Raw genomic sequence first — 21,489 nt, forward strand, 5'->3', positions numbered from 1 at the left:
ATCTTCTGACTTATAAAATTCTGTTTTAAGCAAACCAATCCCGCCTACTTTTGATTGCTCCTCTGATACAAGGAGGAGAGAAAGAAAACGAGGTGACACAAACATGTCTGGCAAAAAAAAGTCCGGCAGTAGGTACTCAAACAAGATCTTAAAAACACAATAGGTCTTGCAGCTCTGGACATTGCCTACCCTACACCGAGCCCAGGTTTAACAAGGTGATAACAGGACTAACCCTTTGAACAGGGCAGTGGTCCCACTTAGCACAAGTGGCCATCCCTTTGAGAAGGGCAATGGCTCTTGGTGAACAACTTTAAGGGGCCCTCGCTTTGAGAAGGGCAGTGGCCCTGATAAACAACTTAACAGCCAGGGAGGAGAGGCCACAGGAGAACAAAAACAAAATGGAGTATGGGGACAGCTGTAAGAAACAAAATGGAATAGGGGGATAGCTGTAACAGACACTTATGTAAAGCCATGTTACATTAGGAGAGCTACGATAGACCCATGCATGCATTTTTGTTCCTAGCTTTTTTAGAACAAAACAGCATTTTTTAGCCACCTCTGCAGTCTTGGAAGCGGGAAATGAAAGTCTTAAGAAAAGAGAGTGGTTTCAGCACTTTGAACTCTTTGAACTTAAAATGAATAATGGAACTGACTGATACACCTACCAAAATCAAGACTGCAATTTTCTTTTCTTCCATGGACAGATAGATCTTCCAATCTAAATTGACTTATCTTCTAGAAGGAAGTTTTCTAAAATTATCTTGGTTTGGTGTACTATACAAAATGAAAGTTTGAGACTTTGTGATGTGCTCCTAAAAGGTTTTTGGGGATTGGAAATAAACTGCTACAACTTTATTTCACAAGTCACAAAGTGGCTGTGTCCACATTTTTCTTCAGTTCAAAGGCAACAGTATATGTAACTTCAACAGTATCAAGATGACACTAATAACAACAAAAATAAGAACAGAACCTGATGAAAGCACCAAAACAAATTTTGATTGATAATTTTTATTTGTTACACAATGTATTGTTTCCTGAAATGCAATATAGTCTCCAAAAGTTTTTCCTCATAAAATAAATCTGCTGTCTGTACATGTAGTAATAAATATCACTATTGTTATAATAAAAAAAAACCAGAAGAGTAAATTTTAAAAGAAATCATACAAAATTTAGTCCATTAGCCTTTAAATATATATATATATAATGTCAAGTACTATTCTTGGAATGAAGAGCCCTGCAGGTACTCAAGAGACTATAGATTGTTCACATAATTCCTGACATATTAATGTATTAATAGCTTGATTCAGTTTGACAATGAATTTTAACACAGAAAACTCAGATTCACTGCACAGAACTGCAGTACTGCACTTCTATAATCCTCTCCATCTAGAGAGAGTGGATCAACCCCAACTGATATGCCGATGTGAGTAAAAAGAGCATGTGGAGCAAAACTAGGGCTGTTTTGCAAGGCAGAAGGTTTCTGGGACGTGATTGTCCAAGTAATTGGATGTCAGTAGGTGGCGTGCTGTGGCCATTGAACCTATGCTATATCTATTAATTGGGAGTTTCAACCCTGCTCTTGGGAGCTTCAGAGAACAAGTATTGTGCATATTCCTTGTTCTCTGCCTGTGTCCTGCAGGCGATTCTTGTGGTGATTTTGTTCTGAGACCAAAATTCCTGATTTAAGACCAATAATTTTAAAGTGCTTTGAAATCCACAGGCAGACTCAGATTTTATGCAGAAGTATTGTCTGGGACATTAGCATTAGTAAATAGAGACAAGATGAAAGACTCTAATAAGCAGTTGGGATAATGTAATCACGACTCACACTCTTCACCCATTTCCTGAATAATGGGGCTGATTGTGATCTAAGGAAGGCAACATGTGGGGTTATTATCTGTAAGGGTAGAATGGTAGTATGTGTATTATTGGCATGTTGGGGCAGAGGGCAGAGTTAAGGTTGTGTCATGGATTGGTGTGTACCTTAACTCTTTATTTCCTAGCTTTCAGAGGTTGGAGCATAGCTGAATTTGACATTTTAGAAGGGCACAACGTACTATCGGGCAACTGTAACTCTGTATTAATGAAGTCTTTGGGCAGTTAATATTGGCTTCATATCCACATAATGTTTATGTTATGTGAATATCTTGTGCCTCCAGACTTTGTGTCTACATGATTAGAGGCCATAAGGGGAAAAAAAATGATGCAGACTGATGCAGGTGGAGGTGGATGAAATAATATTTTTTTTGCCCTGTGTGTTAGTGCCAAATTGTGCCCTCAGTTGCATGTCCAGATGCAAAACCATCTGCAATACACATCCAATTTACTTCACTGCTCAAGTGAGATTGTTATCTGAGCTGTCATGTTTCTTTATTTTGCCAACGGCTGAAGAGAGGACTTCAGTTTCCTAAAATAGCATTCCTTTAACTTTAATAAGCACCAGCGAACAAGTCTTTAAAACTAAAAAGACTAAAAATATGTTTTGAATATGTATTTAAAAGTCAGCATAATATTTATGTAGTTATATGGGGAAATGACTGTTGGGAGATCTCTGCTGCTTTCTGTTTGATCCACTTCCTGATGTTTTTTGTGGTCTACTTCGAATATATCCATTTAAAAGGCCTCATTCTTGCAAACAGTTTTGCATAGGACGATTCCTGAATCTGCATTGAACAGCTAGTTTATGTCTACACTGCACAGTCAACCCGGGTAATTGGCCAGGGCTGCCCAGAGGATTCAGGGAGCCTGGGGTCTTCGGCAGTGGGGAGGGCCCCGCTTTGGCGGTAATTCAACCGCACTCTAGGGGACCCAAAAAACTCTCATGGGGGCCCTTGCGGGGCCTGGGGCAAATTTCCCCACTTGCACTCCCCCTCTGGGCGGCCCTGTAATTGGCATCTGTGTCTGAGCGCCCATGTTAGCCTCACTTGGATGTGAACATCCCCGCAGCAAAGCCCTACTTACATCACTGTGTCCTTACTGTTTCCACATTTGCCTATGAGAGAGGGAAGGAAGGAATGGCATGTGGGGGACACAGACATCCCTGGTTCTTTGAGCTGAAACGCTGTAGGATACTTTCTCAGTCATTTGTGTCAATTACGGGAAAACTTGCCCTTCCTGCAGAAGGAGTTGTAAGAAGGCATTAGAGAACGATCAGCACTGGAGTGTTTTTTTCCCTGTGTCCTTACAGTAATGTGAGTGGGTTCTAATCTATATCCTCATTTGTGAAACTAGCCTGGGCTTAAAGCACCTCCAAACCTGGGTATGAGTTTTTTTGGTGTGGATAGTAGGGACAAAAACCTGAGTGAGAGATCTGGGTTATGTGTGCTGTGAAAACATACCCTTAGTTGTTTCTTTAAATGCCCAGAGGCCTTCAGGCATTGATTATTTTTTTAAAAAGTTTAGTAATAGTGATGATGATGTTGCTATTAATTTTATATTCTTCATTATGATTTATTATTTAGTAGTATTGTATCGTGGGTGTTTAATAAACTATTACCTAGTTTGCAGTCTGAATCCCAGGACTGATATTATGTCAAGAATTTTCTTCGTTTATAAGAAAGATAATTAACCACAGTGGCAAGATAACAGTTGAACACTTCTGTGCAATGTTCTTTTGAGTTAATTGACCTACATATTAATACCATTCAGAATTGTGATCATTCTTAATCATAACCTAAAGGAACTCATAGGAATTAAGAATACTCATGCTGTTTTATGTGTTTCATTTTTTTCTGTACTTAGCAATGTAGCAAGAAAGCCTCAGCTTCACTGTTGTGGATTTTGAAATCATCTGGAATAATTGCAAACCGTCCCTGGCCACGAATCACTCTCACGTTGACAACTACTACTATAACATTAACGATGGCCATATTCAATATGGTAAGCATAATGATGTTTTGTTTCTCATTCTGTGCCAGTGAGGTCTAGTTTTATTTTTATCATCTACTTGGATGATGTTTTAAAGTTGTAGTCTGTAGTTATTTCAGTAGGGTGAATGATAGTAATGGCCTTCCAAATGACTCAGAAATTCAAAGCAAAGCAAACATACAGTATAGTGGGGGTGACCAATTCTGACCTCTGCATATGAGACGTCCTCAACAATAATTCAGTTCTTGGACATGTTTGTTATGAGAATTTTTTAATGTAAAAGGTACTGGGGAAATCTTAAAACATTCTCTGAGTGTAAAAATAAATAATCCTAATCCATATTTGCTCATCACAGTCCAGAGATCAGTTCAGTGGATTATGATGTTAGCAGAATGTCTGCAAAATGCTGTACGAAGAGCTTGAATTTCACTTTGATTTTTTCTGACACCTGTCTGTTCCCCACAATATGTTCATAATTTACACACCATTTCATTTAAATTCCTTGTTTAAAAAAAAAGAAAATCTGTTTTAAAATGACAAAGGTTAAAATTTTCAAAAGTGCCAAAATGACTTAGGAGCCTGTTAATGGGATGAAAGCTAAGCCATTAAGGTGCCTTTGAAAATGTTACAAAAAATGTCTGTTACTTAAATCAGAGAGACTGGTAGTGAGATGGGGTAAAAATACTAGCTACAATTATTGTAGGGAACACAGAAACAACATAAGAGGCTACATTCTGTCTTGCCCTGTGTGAGTGCATTAGTGAGGAAAAACATACAAAAAGCCTCATCCCCCTCCTCCCTTCCAGGTAGAGTGATGATCTAGCTCTTCTTATATGGTAGGCAGAGCCAGGCAAACATGCCCAGTGACACTCTATAGCACCAAGAAGAGGGAGAGGAGATACTCAACTGGGTAGGTGGTATGGCTAGGACCCAAGTTTCCTCTAAGCTGCTTGGCTGACCAGCGGTCTATCAAGTGCCGTGCACGTCAGGTGCCCCTCCCCACACTGCCACACCCTCTGCCTTGGAGCCCCTAGCTAGCTGTTCCCAGGCATCTTCTGGGGGGAGGGGATGGGGTGTTTCTGACAGCAAGGTGTCCCCCTCTCTCACCGCATCTCCACAGAGCAGGGGAGGGACATGACAGGTCTCGGGAGTAGGATATGGGATGGAGGTTGCTGGTGACTGCTGCTATGTCTGAACAAGCAGGCTTAAGACTGGTGAATGCCGATCTACTTAAAGGGGAAGCATATGTTACACATACACACACACACACACACACACACACAGTATGTCTCTCACAGACATACCTGTTTCTCACTCACACTGTCTCATACACACATACAGACACATTGTCTTTCACACACATGTGGCTCTCTCAGGCCTGGTCTACACTACGCCGTTAAATCGATTTTAACAGCGTTAAATCGATTTAACGCTGCACCCGTCCACACTACAGTGCTCTTTAAATAGATTTCTGTACTCCCCAACGAGAGGAGTAACGCTAAAATCGATATTATTATATCGGAATAGTGTTAGTGTGGACGGAAATCGACTATTGGCTCCAGAGGTTCCACAGTGACCACTGGACCACTCCTGGAAACAAGCAATCAGAACTCAGAGGCACTGGCCAGGTAAACAGGAAAAGCCCCCGCCCCGTGAACTTTTGAATTCAATTTCCTGTTTGGCCAGCGTGGAGCTCTGATCAGCACAGGTGACCACGCAGAAGTCATCAGCACAGGTAACATGCAGTCTCCTGAGAATCGAAAAAGAGCACCAGCATGGACCGCACAAGAGGTACTGGATCTGATCGCTATATGGGGGGAGACAGTGCTAACAGATCCGTTCCAAAAGACAAATGAAAAATATTTGAAAAATTCAAGGCTATGATGGGAAAAGGCCACAGCAGGGACTCAGTGCAGTGCAGAGTGAAAGTTAAAGAGCTCAGACAAGCATACCAGAAAACCAAAGCAGAAACGGAAGATCAGTGCGGGCCAAAACATGCCACTTTCTACGCTGAGCGCATGCAATTTTAGGAGCTGCGCACCACTTCCCCCCCCTTGTCCGCGGATTCTTAGGTGGGGGTTATAATCTCAACCATGGCGGAAGATTCAGCAGAGGGGGAAGATGAGGAGGAGGAGGAGGACAACCTTGCGCGAGACACAGCACTCCATTAGTCAACAGCAGGAGCTTTTGTGACCCAGACGGAATACCCTCCAGCCTCCCAACCACTAGCCCACCAGTGAAGCCATGGAAGGCGACCTCTGGTGAGTGTACTTTGAAATATCAAACATGGTTTAAAAAGCAAGCATTTTTAATGATTGATTGCCATCAGGGCTGGGAGCATTTTCACCAAGTAAGTTACAGGAAAGTTTGTTAACATGTCTGGGATGGAGCGAAATCCTCCAAGAAATCTCAATGAATCGCTCCTGGAGGTACTCAAAAGCCTTGACGAAGGTTTCTGGGCAAGGGAGCTTTATTCCATCCTCCATGATAGGACACTTTCCTCGCCATGCATGTAGCAAGTAATTGGGGTCATTGCAGACATAGCACAGCTGCGTATGGTCCCAGGATGCTGGCATTCAGAAACATCTGTTCTTCATCTCGCACTGTGATTTCAGGAGGTTATATCGTCATTGTACCTGGTTGAAATTCAGGAATTTATTAAGGTGACAGAGATGGCTATTTTCCTACTGGGCTGTTTGCCTAAATCAATCCTTTCTGCACCAAGCAAAGCGGGGAGGGAGGAAGGATAGTGCTGAGCTTTTTTTGTTTGGCGAGCAGAATCTTCCCAGCTACCAGCCACCGCGGGGGGGTGGGGGGGGAGGGTGGTGTTAGCAGTGATAGAAGCATGCGGGGTGGGGGCGGAAGGAGGGTGGTGATTAGCAGTGATAGAAGCCATGCGGTGGGGGAGCTGTATGGCAATCCTTGCATAGGGAAAGAGGAGGTGTTGGCGTATATGAAGGCTGGAGAAGTCAAAGATAAACCTTACCATGGCCGCATGAAAGACTGAGTAGATGCCAGCGGAACATGCGTCGTGGTGGAATACTGGCCATACACACCAAGAGGCCACAGGCAGAGTACAAATATATCAGAGGAGGAGCAAGGCGGAACATTGTGAGGTGAAATACACATTAGCACAATATGACATAGTTAGTCGAGTAAACGTGGTTGTTATAACTATCTGATGAATACGAGTACTGGTAAAAGGATGCTATTGTTTGTACACAACCAATGTATTGTTATTTACCATACTATCATCTTCCCTGTATTTTCACCGCCCCATGGTTCAGCTGGGCACAGTTTCGCAGCCATCGCATATCTCAGCCAAAGGCCTTAGCTCAGAACAGGCGGGCGAAGAAGGGACGCGGAGATGATATATGTTCTCTGAATTATCATGGAAACCCTGCAGAGGTGAATAAGGCTCAGCAGAGATTGATGGAAAGGGACGTGCTACCGCAAAGTACAGGAAGCATGCCAGTGAACATGAGCCAGGAGGTGACGCTCAAGATGAAGAAGTGCGCCAGGAAGCAGAGGTGTAGGCAGGAAGATCAGCGGTGGCGGGATGCAATGCTGGAGCGGCTGCGTGATCAAACTGATATCCTCCGACGTCTGTGATTTCAGAAGAGCCAGCGGTTACAGAGGTGCCACTGCAGCCCATGTGTTAACCACCCTGCAGTCTCACAATGTTCCATATCTTCCTAACCCAGACGTGTTAGAACGCGTGGGGGAAGGGCTTCTGCACCCGCCACTCCACCCCCGTGGACAGTACAACCAAAGGCTGTCATTACATTGAAACTGTGCTTAAGGGTTTCCTTCCCTCCTATCCTCCTCCCAAACCACAACCGGGAATACCTTGAATACTTCTCTGCCTTCTTTAATAATACTTTTTCAACAAGAATACATGCAGGGGGAGGGTGGGGTGCTTACAGGGAAGTTAATTTTAATACAGAATATCATGATTTGAATGAGAGTGACTTTATTTCCTTAACAAGCTGTAATCACAGGGGAGGGTGGGTGCTTTACAGGGAAGGAGTCAATGAAGGGGTGGGGTTTTGAAGGGGAAACAAAACAGCAGTCACACCGTACTTGGCCGTGATGAAACTGTTTTCAGGCTCTCTGAATGCGCACCGCTTCCTGGTGTGCTCTTCTAATCGCCCTGGTGTCTGGCTGCTCGTAATCACGGCCAGCGTGATTTGCCTCAGCTCCACCCCACCATAAAGGTCTTCCCTTAACTCTCAGCAGAGATTGTGGAGCGCGCACGCAAGGCAGCAATAACAAAGGGGACATTGTTTGGCGAGATCTGGAGCGAGTAGTATTGTGCCGACAGCGACCTTTAAACGGCCCAAATGCACATTCTACCACCATCCTGCACTTGCTCAGCCCTGTAGTTGAACAGCTCCTGACCACTGTCGCAGGCTGGCCTGTGTATGGCTTCAATAGCCTTGGCATCAAGGGTTAGGGCTGGTCCCCAGGATCAACGACAGGCATTGTCAACCTCCCCAACTGTTATTTTCTGGTCCTGGGATAGTAATTCCTTGCTTGCCCAGCCGTTCAACAGAGTAGTGCTTCTGAAGACGACGAGCGTCATGAACCCTTCCTAGCCACACCACGTGGGACTGTTGGTGAAACGTCCCTTATGATGCCACCAGTGCTTGGCAGCACCATCTGAGAAAAGTACACACTGGCGGTTTACGTCACTGGGTGCCCTGGTGCTCCGGGCCAAAGATAGGGATATGGGTTCCATCTATGCCCCCCCACAGTTAGGCGAATCCCATTGCGCAAAGCCATCCACTATGACCTGCATGTTTCCCAGAGTCACAACTTTCGTAGCACAGCTTAATGATTGCTTTGGCTACTTGCATCAACAGCATCCCCACAGTAGATTTGTCCCACTCCAATTGATTCCGACTGCCGGTAGCTGTCCTGGAGTTGCAAGTTTCCAAGAAGGGCTATTGCCTACTCGCTTCTCCACTGTGAGGGCCTGCTCTCATCTGTGGTATTATGGCATTTCAGGGCAGGGGAAAGCAAGTCAACAAAGTTCAAAGAAAGTGGCTCTTACGCATGCGACGTTCGGAGCACTGCGAATCATCCACAACGGATACTATGCGGTCCCCACCAGTCTATGCTTGTTTCCCATGCCAAAATCGGCGCGTCAATGGGTTAGAACCCTGCCCATTACCAGCAGTAGCTCCAAAACGCAGGGGCCCGCGGTTAGGGAGAATTCAGTGTCCACGTCCTCATTGCTCTTGTCACCACGCTGCCAGTAGCTGCCTCCTCCCTCGCCTGCCTTGCAGTTCATGGTGTCTACCATAGACAGCATGAAGAATGGCGAGGTTTTACAACGCTCACGAGTTGGCGTTGCTGGAATCTCAGCCAGGGGTCCATGCTTGCTGTCTATGGCGTTTGCTCAGTTCACCAGCGGAAGAAAGGCGCGAAGGTGTCTGCTGCTTTCACAAAGGGAGGGGTGAGACTGTACCCAGAACCACCCGCAACAATGATTTTTGCCCCATCAGGCACTGGGCTCTCAACCCGGAATTCCAAGGGGCAGGGGAGACTGAGGGAACTATGGGATAGCTACAGAATAGCTACCTACAGTGCACCACTCCAGAAATCGACGCTAGCCTCAGACCATGGATGCACACCGTCGAATTAATGTGCCTAGTGTGGACGCGCACAATCGACGTTATAATATCTGTTTTATAAAACCGGTTTTAGCTAATTTGAAATTATCCCGTAGTGTAGACGTAGCCTCACACACATACACACACTCTGTCTTTCAAACTCACCTCCCCACACATACTTGTATTATTGTTTTTGTTATTGTTACTTCTTGATACTTTCTGCAGTGTACATATATTCTCTGTGATTTTATTCCTTCAAAGTGCTGTTATTTTAGGTTTTTGACTGGTCAATGCATTTCATAATTTTTATTCCTCTCTTATGCTTGAATTTTAGTCTTTGAGTAGTGAGTTCTAAAATGTCTAACCTGCCCTGGCTGAAGTAATTATCCCTATGGTAACTTTTAAAAAAAATATTATATCTAGGGCTTTTGTTTCTATTGGTGGTGCACATCCACACATTACCTCGATATTGGTGAACATAACAAAATTCATTTTGCACATGGATGGAAAAAATAGAGGGAACATTGGCTAGGGTGCAGCATATTATCTGTTGTCCGGTGGCTGGCACTAGGGAAGCTCACGTAGTAAAGACTAGTGCTGAGAATACTTGCACTGACTCCCCTGAGCCATTCTGCCAGTCTGTCCTTCAGAGGCATAATGACTTACATGCTCTCCCCCAATTTAACACTATAGCTGTTCCCTTTTTCTTCCCCCTCCCCTGTACGGCAGAAACCACAATCTGTTCCTATTAGTTTAGATAATGAGTTATGGTTGATAAAATGAGAAATGTTAAACCATTTTGTTGCAGATCTTAGGTGCTTTGGGGCATTCTACCATATCATAAAAATGGCTTCTAATATAGTTTAATTATTTCTCATTTATATGAAATTAAATGTATTATTTAAGGTCCCAATTCAGTTAATAGAAAAATTGATTTCAAACTGAGCAAGATCACTCTTTAAAATTAATACAATCAAATCCTGGCTATTCTCTTATTTTTTTCTTTCTTTCTGTTCTTTGATGACTTCTCTGCAGGAGGCCAAAATGACAAATTGCTTTCCATTTCCAGTAATGCAAGAATGTGCTTTTCTCTTCTCTTGTAATATGATAAATTCATGTAATTGTATTAATAGTCCATTACTAATCTCTGAAATACACAATTCACAAGTAAATGAATGATTGCATTTCAGTGGAATTCTGAGGGGGGGACTGACTGATTTCTAAATTTTCATTACAAAGGGCAGGGAGCCTCCAATCCTGTGGCTGCGTAGCATTGGAATCAACTGACCACTTTTAATCTGAGGGACACATAGTCTAGTGGCTTGAGCAGAGCATGGGAGCCAAGAACTACTGTTTATTTTCTTGGCCCCATGCCTGATTCCCTCTTTAAAATTGGGAAAGTCTTGTAATTTCTCTGCCTCTGTTGCCCATCTAATAATGGGAATAGTACTATTTACTTAGAGTATTTTTTTTTCAAAAGTGATTTACACAGGATGTTTAATGTATTTTGGTATTGCTGTGTTCAGCATATATCTAACTTATTTAGGAGACAAAATCTCATTTTCAAAAAGGATTTAGGCACTTAGGAACCAAAATCCCATTGACAGTGAATGGAGTTTAGGCTCCTAAGTGCCTAAATCTCTTTTGAACACTTAAATGCCTTAAAAATCTGGGCCTCGGGCACTTTGGAACCTTCGGCTATGTCTACACTACACTTTTGTTGGTAGTGTTCTGTTGACTAACAAAAGTTTTACCAACAAAAAGTGCTGATGTGGACAGTGCTATGTTGGTGGGAGACACTCCCCCACTGACAAAGCTACTGCTGCTCGGTGGGGGGTGATTTTATTTTGCCGGCAGGTGAGCTCTCTCCTGTTGGCAAAGAGCAGCTACATGGGAGACCTTACAGCTGTGCCGCTGGAAGGTACACAGTGTAGACACAGCCTTAGTTTCACTGAAGGTCAATGGTACTTAGGAAAAGTAGTTTTGACAATTGTACCCTTCACTCTTTCACAGGATAGTTACTGGGCTTAATTACTTAGAGTTTTTAAAATATTTTGAAAATGGGTAAATGTCCTTCAGTTAATTATGGAATTGTTTTGAATACATATTACTTTTTTTTCCTTTCACATAGCATTTTTCAGGAGACAGTAGTCAGCCATCTGTAATAACTACACTTGAGATGTCTGAATGCTGAAATCTACTTGTCTGAGTTCCTAAACACTGACATGTAAGATTTGTGAAAGGAGCAAGATCTATTAGAACTTTATCTGGTTCAGTCTATGAAGATAATTGTAGGTTGGTTTGGGGGGAGGTTGCTTTTGAGGGATGAGAGTTTGCCCTCACATTCCCCACCTTATATGGTAAGAAGAGATAGGCTCAAAACAAACTCCAGATTCAAACATTATCAAAATTCTACTAAGTTCCATTCTCAGTCTGGATCCAAATTTTGCATTTCTTCTTTTTGGTAATTGTAAGTAGAAATGAAACAAAGATGTTTATTTTGGGGTTGAAGTTAAAACTACACTAGTGTATGAATGTTTATAAAATTAAAAATTGTTCCTAAAATGAACGAGGTCAAAATGATGCTTTTTTCAACAAATTGGATTTAATTAGTTCAAGTTCTTCTTTTATTCAGAATGCAAATGACTGTAGGGCTTCAAAAGTTGTACTTTAAAGCCTTATTGTCTTGTAGAATTAGCACTTTTGACTGAAATATAACAAATAACCATGTTCCATTCTATTCATTGGATGATCATTTTAAGTACAATTCCCACCTTGGCACTAAATCTTAGCTCTGATTTTCAAAAATGACTTTAAAATATTATTGCAAAATTTGCATTGGCTTAATATTAATAGCAAATTTTGGGTTAGACTGAAGTATCGTTATTATAGCTCCAAGCAACATGTTCTTAAGAATAGAGTCCATTAACTGCATTTATTTCCATGAACTCTTTCATTAGGAAAAGGCAAAATGTAGCCATTAAGGTCTAATGGATATCTACCCATACTGTATCTAATAAATCATAAAATCAAACCCAAAATGCCAACTCAAACTCACACTTCATATTGCAAGGGACAGTTGTAGAGAACATTGATAGTTCCAAGTATTTTTTTACTGAATATTTGAACCTAGTTTTAATGTTGTTACAGTAATATAGCCAGGAATAATAGGATGAAATTTAAAAACAGCCGATGTAATGTAAATATCAGAAATGCTTTTTAACTGTAGCCGGCGGGGTCTAATCCTGGTCTCATTGAAGATTAGATGTAGTGAGTTATGTTAAAGTGTGCAATATTCATCTGGGGGAAAGGAAGGTGCCCCTTTTGTTGGGAATTTTAACTGGATGGAACAAAGCACTAGGAAATATACTGTAGGGAATAATCCTGAACTCTCAGGGAGACAGAGATAGAAAAGACCTATTAGGTCATCAAATGTGGGAGATTTAATGAGTAGCTAGATAGAATTCTCATTGTGTCTTGTCAGTCTGTGTCATGAACCTAATTTGTGGACCCTAACAGGATTAAAGCCGTGGTGAGAATAGCTTTAGAGCATTTACAAACCTAGGGGACTTCTGATGCTCCCAAGAATGGCAGATTTTTATGCCAGTCTTATACACGTGTCAGGCAAGTCACGTAAATCAAAGATACCTCTACTACATCCGCCATAGAAGGTATAGAAGAGGAAGTTGTGAATAAAGGCACGACACTGTCTCACAAGCATATATCTTTGTTATCTGCATGGAGCTATGAAACTAGCAGTACTGTGTCTTTTACCAAAACTCAGGACATTCTTTCCTCTATGCTGATTGGCTGCTTGCTCCAACCCTCTCCTGCTTCCTTCTTCACAGTCTTTTCAGTTCATTTTTCTTCTCCCGGCCCTATCTGGTCCTCTCCAATCTTCCTGTCTTCTCAATGTGTTGCATTTGCTTCAAGGACACTGAGTAATGCTGAGAGAAAATATTCTACAGTCAAAAAAGAAGCTCTTGCTTGTGTCTGAGCTACTGAAAAATGGAGAACTTACCTGTGCGCAACATTCAAGTTGCGCACAGACCACAGCCCTTTGATGACGTTGCTTACCATGAAAGGACTGGGAAGAGCAGGATATCGTATTGCTAGATGGTCTGCAAGACTACTCTCTTTCAATTATGACCTGGAATATAAGCCTGGAAACAAAAATGTGGTAGCTGATTGCCTTTCTTGCCTGCCTTTGCTTTCACCAGATGGTCCACTGGAGGATGAAGATGTAGTAGTTGCGCTTATTACAAGCACTCTTACTGCAGTTATAAGAGAACAATTTCAAGCTGCTTGTTCAGCATGTCCAATTCAACAAAAACTACAGGAATTTCTGACAAAGAGATGGCCCAGTAACCCTAAAAACCTTGACCCAGTTTTGCTGCCTTATTTTAGAGTTCGGGATGAACTTTCTTTGTTCGATGGCTGTGTGCTACTAGGCACACACCGTCTACTTGTGCCAGAATAATTACAGTCAAAACCTGGCACATGATACTCATCAAGGAATTGTCAGAACCAAATAACGACTATGGGATCTGTATTGGTGGCCAGGGATGGACTCTCAGCCTGAAGCACTCATAAAATCCTGTGTCACTTGCCAAATGCATGATAAGACAGCAGTGACATGTACCCCTCCATTACAGCCTGTTCGTCTTCCTGAATCTGCATGGGAAAAAGTGGCGATTGACATTGTAGGACCCTTTGATACTGTTCCAATTGACTGTTGTTATGCCATCACAGAGGACAGACATGAGAATGAGTAAAGGATTGAAAAATGCCATACCGTGAAAGGTGAGTGAGGCAATATATTTTAATGGACCAACTTATGTTGGTGAAAGAGACAAACTTTTGAGCTATACAGAGCTCTTCAGGTCTGAGAAAGGTATTTAGAGTGTCACAGCTAAATACAAGGTGGAACAGATTGTTTAGCATAAGTAGTTAACATATTCTAATGGACTGTTCAGTGTGAAGTGGCCCATTAACACTTCTGTGGTCAGAGAACAAAAAAGGGGGGGCTAGTGGGTTACAGATTGTTGTAATAAGCCATAATTTCAGCCATAAATTCAATGTTGCAGAATTTCTGGAGGAAGTTGATTATGTCTTATGTGGTTGAGTAGTTTGAGGATGGTTTCTATGAGTCCTGAGGTTCCTTCAGTAAGAATGCCATGGCTAGATATAATTGGCCTGCCTGGGTTCCCTTGTTTGTATATTTTGAGAAGCATGTAGAAAGTCCCTTGGGTGGGTTCGTGGGGCATGAGGATGTAGATTTTTTTTTGTGTTGTTCAAGAAAGGATTTGATGATATCCTTGAATTCTTCGATGAATTCTAGTGTGGGGTCTTCTTTGAGTTATTTATAGTAGATGGTGTCAGAGAGTTGTTGTTGGCCTCATTGACATAGTCATGATAATGGAGAACTACAATGACACCCCCTTTGTCTGCTGGTTGGATTGCTATTTGGTGGTTGGATTTCAAGGTCTGTATAGCTGTCCTTTCAGCAGTGGAGAGATTGTCGTGGATGTGATGTTTGCTAAGGATCGCACAATCAGTTTTGTTTTTTTTTCTGAAGCAATCAATGTAACGATCGAGTATGCAGTTGAATCCACTGTGGGGTATCCAGTTAAATGATTCTTTCTTTTTTTATGACTGTCTGTGGAGACTTGGGAGTTGTGGTTAGTGTCCTCACTGTTGTGAAAGAATATGGGGCTTCAAACTCTGTGCTTCCTGCCCGCACTTCTTCTCAGTATGAGACGAACACCAACACTGCTTCTACTGCTTGGGGAAGCTCACATCACACCTAGGTGCAGCATCTGCCAGTCCTTCCCCAGCTGTACCCAAGAAGACCAGGCTCTCCACCTCCAGAAGCACCTCATGGAACTCACCACGAGGCCTCATTTGGACCCAGGCCAGAGGACACCTGCCCACCCCCCACCCTGCCCCCATACATCAGCCTGAAACCACAAGAAGTGCGTCTCCTGCTACCAAGTCTGAATTTGATGCCAGTGGAACTGCTCCTATGGACCCTATGCCGAGGCCTAGTCAGAAGGTAAGGAAGTATACCCATAAGCCTGAGGCTAAGTCATCCTCAAAGTTGAAGAAAGTGGACACTCCTTCCATGAGCTCAAGCCACAGAAACAGAGCACACACCAAACTCCATAGACATTAAATGAAGTCCCACGAACAAGGAGATCTGGTGGTTCTGAGCACTAACCCACCAGTACTGTCAGCACTGATGCCCTACAAGCTGCGGAATCTGCCCGTTCTGCAGAAGTCCATGGCACCAACACCAGTACCGAGTAAAGAGAGGGTATCTCTATCACTGGGGAGATCAGGAACTGTGTTTGAGCCCCACGTCGCATTCATCTTAACAGAACCAGGGTCTGTCAGGCCTTTCTACCTCTAGGGAGACTATTTCTCCCCTTGTGATATGCTTCAACTGCAGAACCCCTTTCCACCCACTCCGATGGACTACACCCTTTCATTGGCTCCAGCGGTACCACCAATGGAACCAGAGTCCGCCTTCCCTTCCACCAATGAATCAGAAGCTGGAGAGGGACTGTCGATACTACTAACTATTCATACTTGCATTCACAGAGGCTGTCCTGGTCTTGGCAACACCCACCACTTCAACCACCACAGATCCACTAGTAGCCCATGCTGTAGAGACCACCTCAGCATCCCCCAGATATGGCCTACTGGCCATACTACCCTGGTCCCAATATCCTCCTCAGAACCAGCCTGATCTGCAAGAGAGTCTTCACTTGCCTCTCCATTGAGAGCTTCTTCTACCAGGCACTTGGATCTGTTGATAGAATAGCCTTAGCCCAGTTCTGATGATGCCACCAAAACCAGAAAGATTTGCTTCCTCATCTGTGGATGAAGCAGTGACTACAGCATCTCCTTCACCTCTGAATGACTTTCGGCAGTTTCAAGATCTGTGCAGAGTTACAGGGGAACTCCAGATTCCACTGGAGGAAATCTAGGTTACCCAGCATAAACTACTGGATACACCCCACTCCTCAGGACCAACTAGAGTTGTACTGCCTATTAAAAATGCCATTCTTGAGCCTGCCAGAACAGTATGGCACACCCTGGCCACATACATGCCTACGCCCAAAGGGGCTGAAAGATGCTATTACATTCTGGCTAAGAGATCCGAGTTCCTCTTCCCACACCTCCCCCAAAACTTCCTGTTTTTGTAAGCTGTGACAGAACAAGACAGACAACAGCATCCTTGCTCTACACCATCTGACAAGGAGAGCAGTGTTTGGACCTTTTTAGGCATAAGGTCTTTTCCTCATCTTGTCTTCAATTCAGGATCAGGAACTATCAGGTGTTTCTAGACAAATTTGACTTCTTGAATTACAGCTAATTTGAGGAATTTACTGATAGTCTCCCTCAACATGACAGGGCTAATTTTTGTGTGATCATTGAGAAAGGGAAGCTGGTAGCTGAAACAGCAGTTCAATCAGCAGTGGCGCAGCAGATACGTCCTCAAAGGCCATGGCTATGGCCACAGTTATGTGTCAGGTATCTTGGCTCCACTCATATGGTTTCCCTAGGGAGGTGCAAAACACAGTTGAAGACCTCCCCTTCAGTTAGTCTCATCTTTTCAATCAAAAGATGGATGATTTGTTACAGAGCCCCCGAGGCCTCACTTTCTAGACATGCTAATTCAGGACATATGTAAAGCGGCCACATGCAGTTCTGTGCACACCTTTGCAACACACTGAACATTAGTGCAGGACTCTGCAGCGGACTCCTCCTTCTGTGTGGCGGTTCTCCGCACAACCATTCCGTCCTCATCCTCATACCCTCTTCCAATTTAGGTACTGCTTGTCAATCACCCTCAACAGAATATAGTAGGGACCATCACTCAAAGAAGAGGAGGTTTTTTACCTGTATTTGGAGGTTCTTCTAGATGTGTGGTCCCTTTCTGTATTCTGCTTCCCACCCTCCTTTCCCTTTGCTATGGATCTGTCTGATTCATGATGGAGAAGGAACTGAAGATGCAGTTGGTCCGCCATGCCCTTTATCACCTTGGACAGAAGCATGAGGCAAGTCAGGGCTCATAGGTGGACCAACAGACACTACTTTCAAATTCTCTAACTTCGGGGGCATGGAATACAGATAGGGACCACACATCTTGAAGAACCTCCAGTTACAGATAATAAACCTCCTCTTTCTTGTTTGAGTGGTTCCTTCTGGAGTATGTGAGGTGCAGGAGATGGTTTCTCCGTTTTTTTCTGAAGACCTTCTGCAGAGCTGTTCAGTATATTTGGAGTTGTAGGAGATGATCAGAGGGTTATAGATGGTGAGTCCTCTGAGAATAATGTTTTGTTTCTTGCATTTTCTCAGGAATTAGATATCGCTGTTAAGTTTTGGTAATGTTGTGTTAATGTTGTTCAGTGAAAGACTCAAGGAGTTCCATCTAATTAGCTTATCAAGGAATGATTTTGATCAGTTTGTCAGTACTTCCATGAGGAACAGAAATTTGAAAATAGAGGGCACTTCAATCTAGCAGACAAAGGTGTAACAAAATCCAGTGGCTGGAAGTTGAATCCAGATAAATTCCAACTAGAAATAAAGCACATGAAAATAATTAAACTTTGGAACAACATTTGAAAGATTGTGGTGGATTCACTGGCAATTTTTAAATCACGATTGGGTTTTCTAAAAGATATGCTCTAATTCAACCACAGGCTGTTTTACTTGAAGCAGGAATTAATTTGGAAAAGATCTACGGCCTGTGTTTTGCAGATCAGTTTAGATGTTCACAATGGTCCCTTCTGATCTTGGAATCTGTAATATGTGAATTTACATCCACAGATAATTTGGCACTATAAATTATTTCCTAAGGTGTGATTATTTTAAAGTCTTGATGTGCACACATATTATATATTTAAATAAGCTTTGCCTTACAATCTGTTTATCAAAAAGATACACTTATAGTTAAATGAAGAAATCTTATGCCTCTACAGAGTATTCCTTTGGGGTACCACAATGATATAATACAGGGATTACAGAGGAAAATTTAAGTTTAATTTAGTATATTATGGAGATGTATTACGTTGGGTGGGTTTGATTAAGATCTCATAAAACACAGTTCCGAGTGCTTATCTCTTAAATGAATTCTGGTGTCAGAGATCTAACGAAGGGCAGGATTTATTTCTGTGATTTCAATTAATGTTAATAGTAGGTGTGTAACTAAATTCTTCAACGTTATTTCAAAATTTTACCCCATGTCTGGAAGCTGTTGACAGACTCTTGTATATATATTAAGGGAGAAGGTAAACGTATTTAAGGACATGGTTCTGTGCATCATATTTATTCAATATATTTAAATCTGATGAGTCTGTGACATTTACCTTAGGCAGCTAAGTAAAGGTAAGAAGTTTACAATTCTTTGTTCACTTTTTTTAATATTTGAAAAATAATACTTTGTCTTTTTGTCATCAAATCTAGAATTGGCTGAAACATGTTTTTAAAAAAACAAAAATAAACTACTGTAGAAACATACAGATTTTAAAAGGGTATATTAGGAGTGAAGACCCATTTGGCCTCAATGCACATATATAAAATGTTAAGAACATAGCAGTGGCAAATAACCAGTGCTCTAGAAACTGGCAAAATAAGCCAGCACCTGTATGCAAATACAAACAGTGAAAGAGGGGTTTTGTTTCTGCCCTGATTCTTCAGACTTGATTTCTTCAGCATATTGTTCTAGCATATAATAAATAATAATAATATTTAATAAATATTTCACCCAACTTTTGTCTGTTTTTTCTATTTATTGTTCAAGTTCTTCAGGGCAGGGGCTGTCTCTTATTATCGCTTTGTACAGTACCTAGCATGATGAGGTGCCTATCTCAGTTAGGGCCTGTAGATGCTACTGTAACACAAATAAATAATTATAATATCAGTGACTTAATGATAAAAATGCATTTAAAAAAGCAACATCATCCTAGGGAAAGATTATGTCTGGTCCACCACAGGTACACAAGTAGGTGAGACATCCCAATTAGCTCTTGCACTTCCAGCAGCCCTGACCTCTTCAAAGGGTATGCAGAGAGAGCCATGTTATGGGCATATCCCTCTCTGTGCTGTGCTGCAAGGCTGGCCTTACATAGGAGGGGAGTGTACTCTGCACTCTTTCAAAAGCTGCAGCAGTGGCTACACTTCCTAAAACTCTGTCAGATCTGCATATCCCATATACAGTGATTCTGGGAACTACGAATGGGAGAGTTATGCTCCTCTGAAATGGCCCCAGAGTGAGGCCATGATTTAAAGGCACAAGAACGCCGTACATGCATTTCTTTTTTATTTTAACCTTGCATTTTTGTGATAATATTAGTTTTAATTAGTGATAAAGGTATATTTTTAAAAATTTCTTTTTGATTTTGTTAGATTTGATTGTAGTGGATGACATGCCACTTAACTCTAAATACCTCAGTGCAAACCCTGCTGGAAGCCAACAAGTTAGTTATGAAGCTGAAAAGAACCTAGTATCACTATTTGCATTTGTACAGTCTTCTGGTCAGATAAATTAGAAAAGCACAGAAGTGCTCATCCTAGGTTCCTCTTCAAAGGAGTATCAGCACAGCAAGCACTGTCATCCTGCATTGCACACGGTCCAAAACAGAGGATAGATTATATGAATGTGAGAGAAAAATCTGCTTGGAATATAAATTAAAGGTGAAAATAAGAACTTAATGGTACTTTGCTGAAATACTTGCAAACATTGAGGTTAATAAAAATACAGCTTTCTTTCCATTCCACTACCTCCTCCCCACCCCCAAGGATGTGAATGCAAAGGCTGAGTTATCTCTAATGGAGAGAAAAGAGAATGCTACATTAAAATACTGTGTATATAGGCACTACAGAATCTCCAAAGTGACATAAGTGAGATAGCAAGTGGAGATGGTTTGACGAAAGACAGCAAAATACAAACACATATTTCAGAAGTAATTGGTGTTTGTTTCATGAAAACTGACATTTCTGTGTATTTTTTTCCCTTGTGTATGCTTTTATTATTTTTTGTTTTACTCAGTCTCCTATTTCACCTGGCACTGGTACGTGTTCATAGTATAATAAAACTTATGTTTCTAGTTCCACAGATTGCTGTAGACTGCTTAATGACAATGCTTGAAGGTAGATGAATGTAGGTTGGAAGGGTTAGATTTGTATTGGTAAATGTTGATGTCACCAGACACACACAAGCTGACAAAAAATATTTCATCTACAACAATAAAAATTTACAGATAGACAAAGTAACAAAAATGCTGTTTGTGAACTTATTAGTATTATTTAATTATATTTACTTTGCATATATTGGCATGTGATGTTGACTATTTGTGTTTTAACAGTTTAACTTTTTGAATCTCAATGTCTGATCCCTCCTTGATTTTGCAGTTGTGAAAATTTGAATTAAAAATGCTTAAAAATAAACATCAATATTCTCTGTCAAAATTATTTTTAAAATGTAATTCTGCCCAGCCTAAATATAAGTTTACGTCAAAGTACTTCATGATATATTTTCTTTTGCAGTGTGGGCACACAATGGTAATTTGAAAATAAACCCCATTGCATTCCATTCAAAAATGACTTGGGACCTCTGATTCGGTTTCTATCAAAATAAGTAATTAATGATTGAAATTTTCCCTCTCCGTTTATTTCTTTGATCTGTCACCACTGAAGATACTAACAAACTTCATATTATTTTCCTCTAGTTTTTCCTGGATGATCCTGTGATAATTTTCATCCCGGTTCTTAATTCATCAAATGCAAGTTTTCCTGAATCAAGTGCTCAAACACTGTGGTATATACAAAACAACTATTTTTACCTACCAGTAAGTTCATTTTACATTTCTTTATTTTTTTATAGTTTGCAATGGCTACATTAAACCTACTGTCACTGGACCTTTTGCAGCTTAGTGGTTCAGAGGGATTTTTCAAGAAACCTCCAGAGGTACTGAGTACTCACAACTTCATTTGA

The 21,489-nt window shown here is 41.6% G+C and overlaps 1 protein-coding gene across 2 annotated transcripts in view; it reads left to right on the top strand.

The window, feature by feature from the left end:
* ADCY2 (adenylate cyclase 2) overlaps positions 1-21,489 on the top strand; it is a 393,903-nt gene that overhangs the window by 327,868 nt on the left and 44,546 nt on the right. For both annotated transcript variants that reach the window (XM_032786515.2, XM_032786517.2), the window contains 2 exons: positions 3,742-3,879; positions 21,224-21,343. In XM_032786515.2, the coding sequence (XP_032642406.1) occupies positions 3,742-3,879; positions 21,224-21,343 (258 nt within the window). The remainder of the gene's footprint in view (positions 1-3,741; positions 3,880-21,223; positions 21,344-21,489) is intronic.

The sequence above is a fragment of the Chelonoidis abingdonii genome, chromosome 2 (assembly GCF_003597395.2).
Source record: "Chelonoidis abingdonii isolate Lonesome George chromosome 2, CheloAbing_2.0, whole genome shotgun sequence".
Taxonomy (NCBI): domain Eukaryota; kingdom Metazoa; phylum Chordata; order Testudines; family Testudinidae; genus Chelonoidis; species Chelonoidis abingdonii.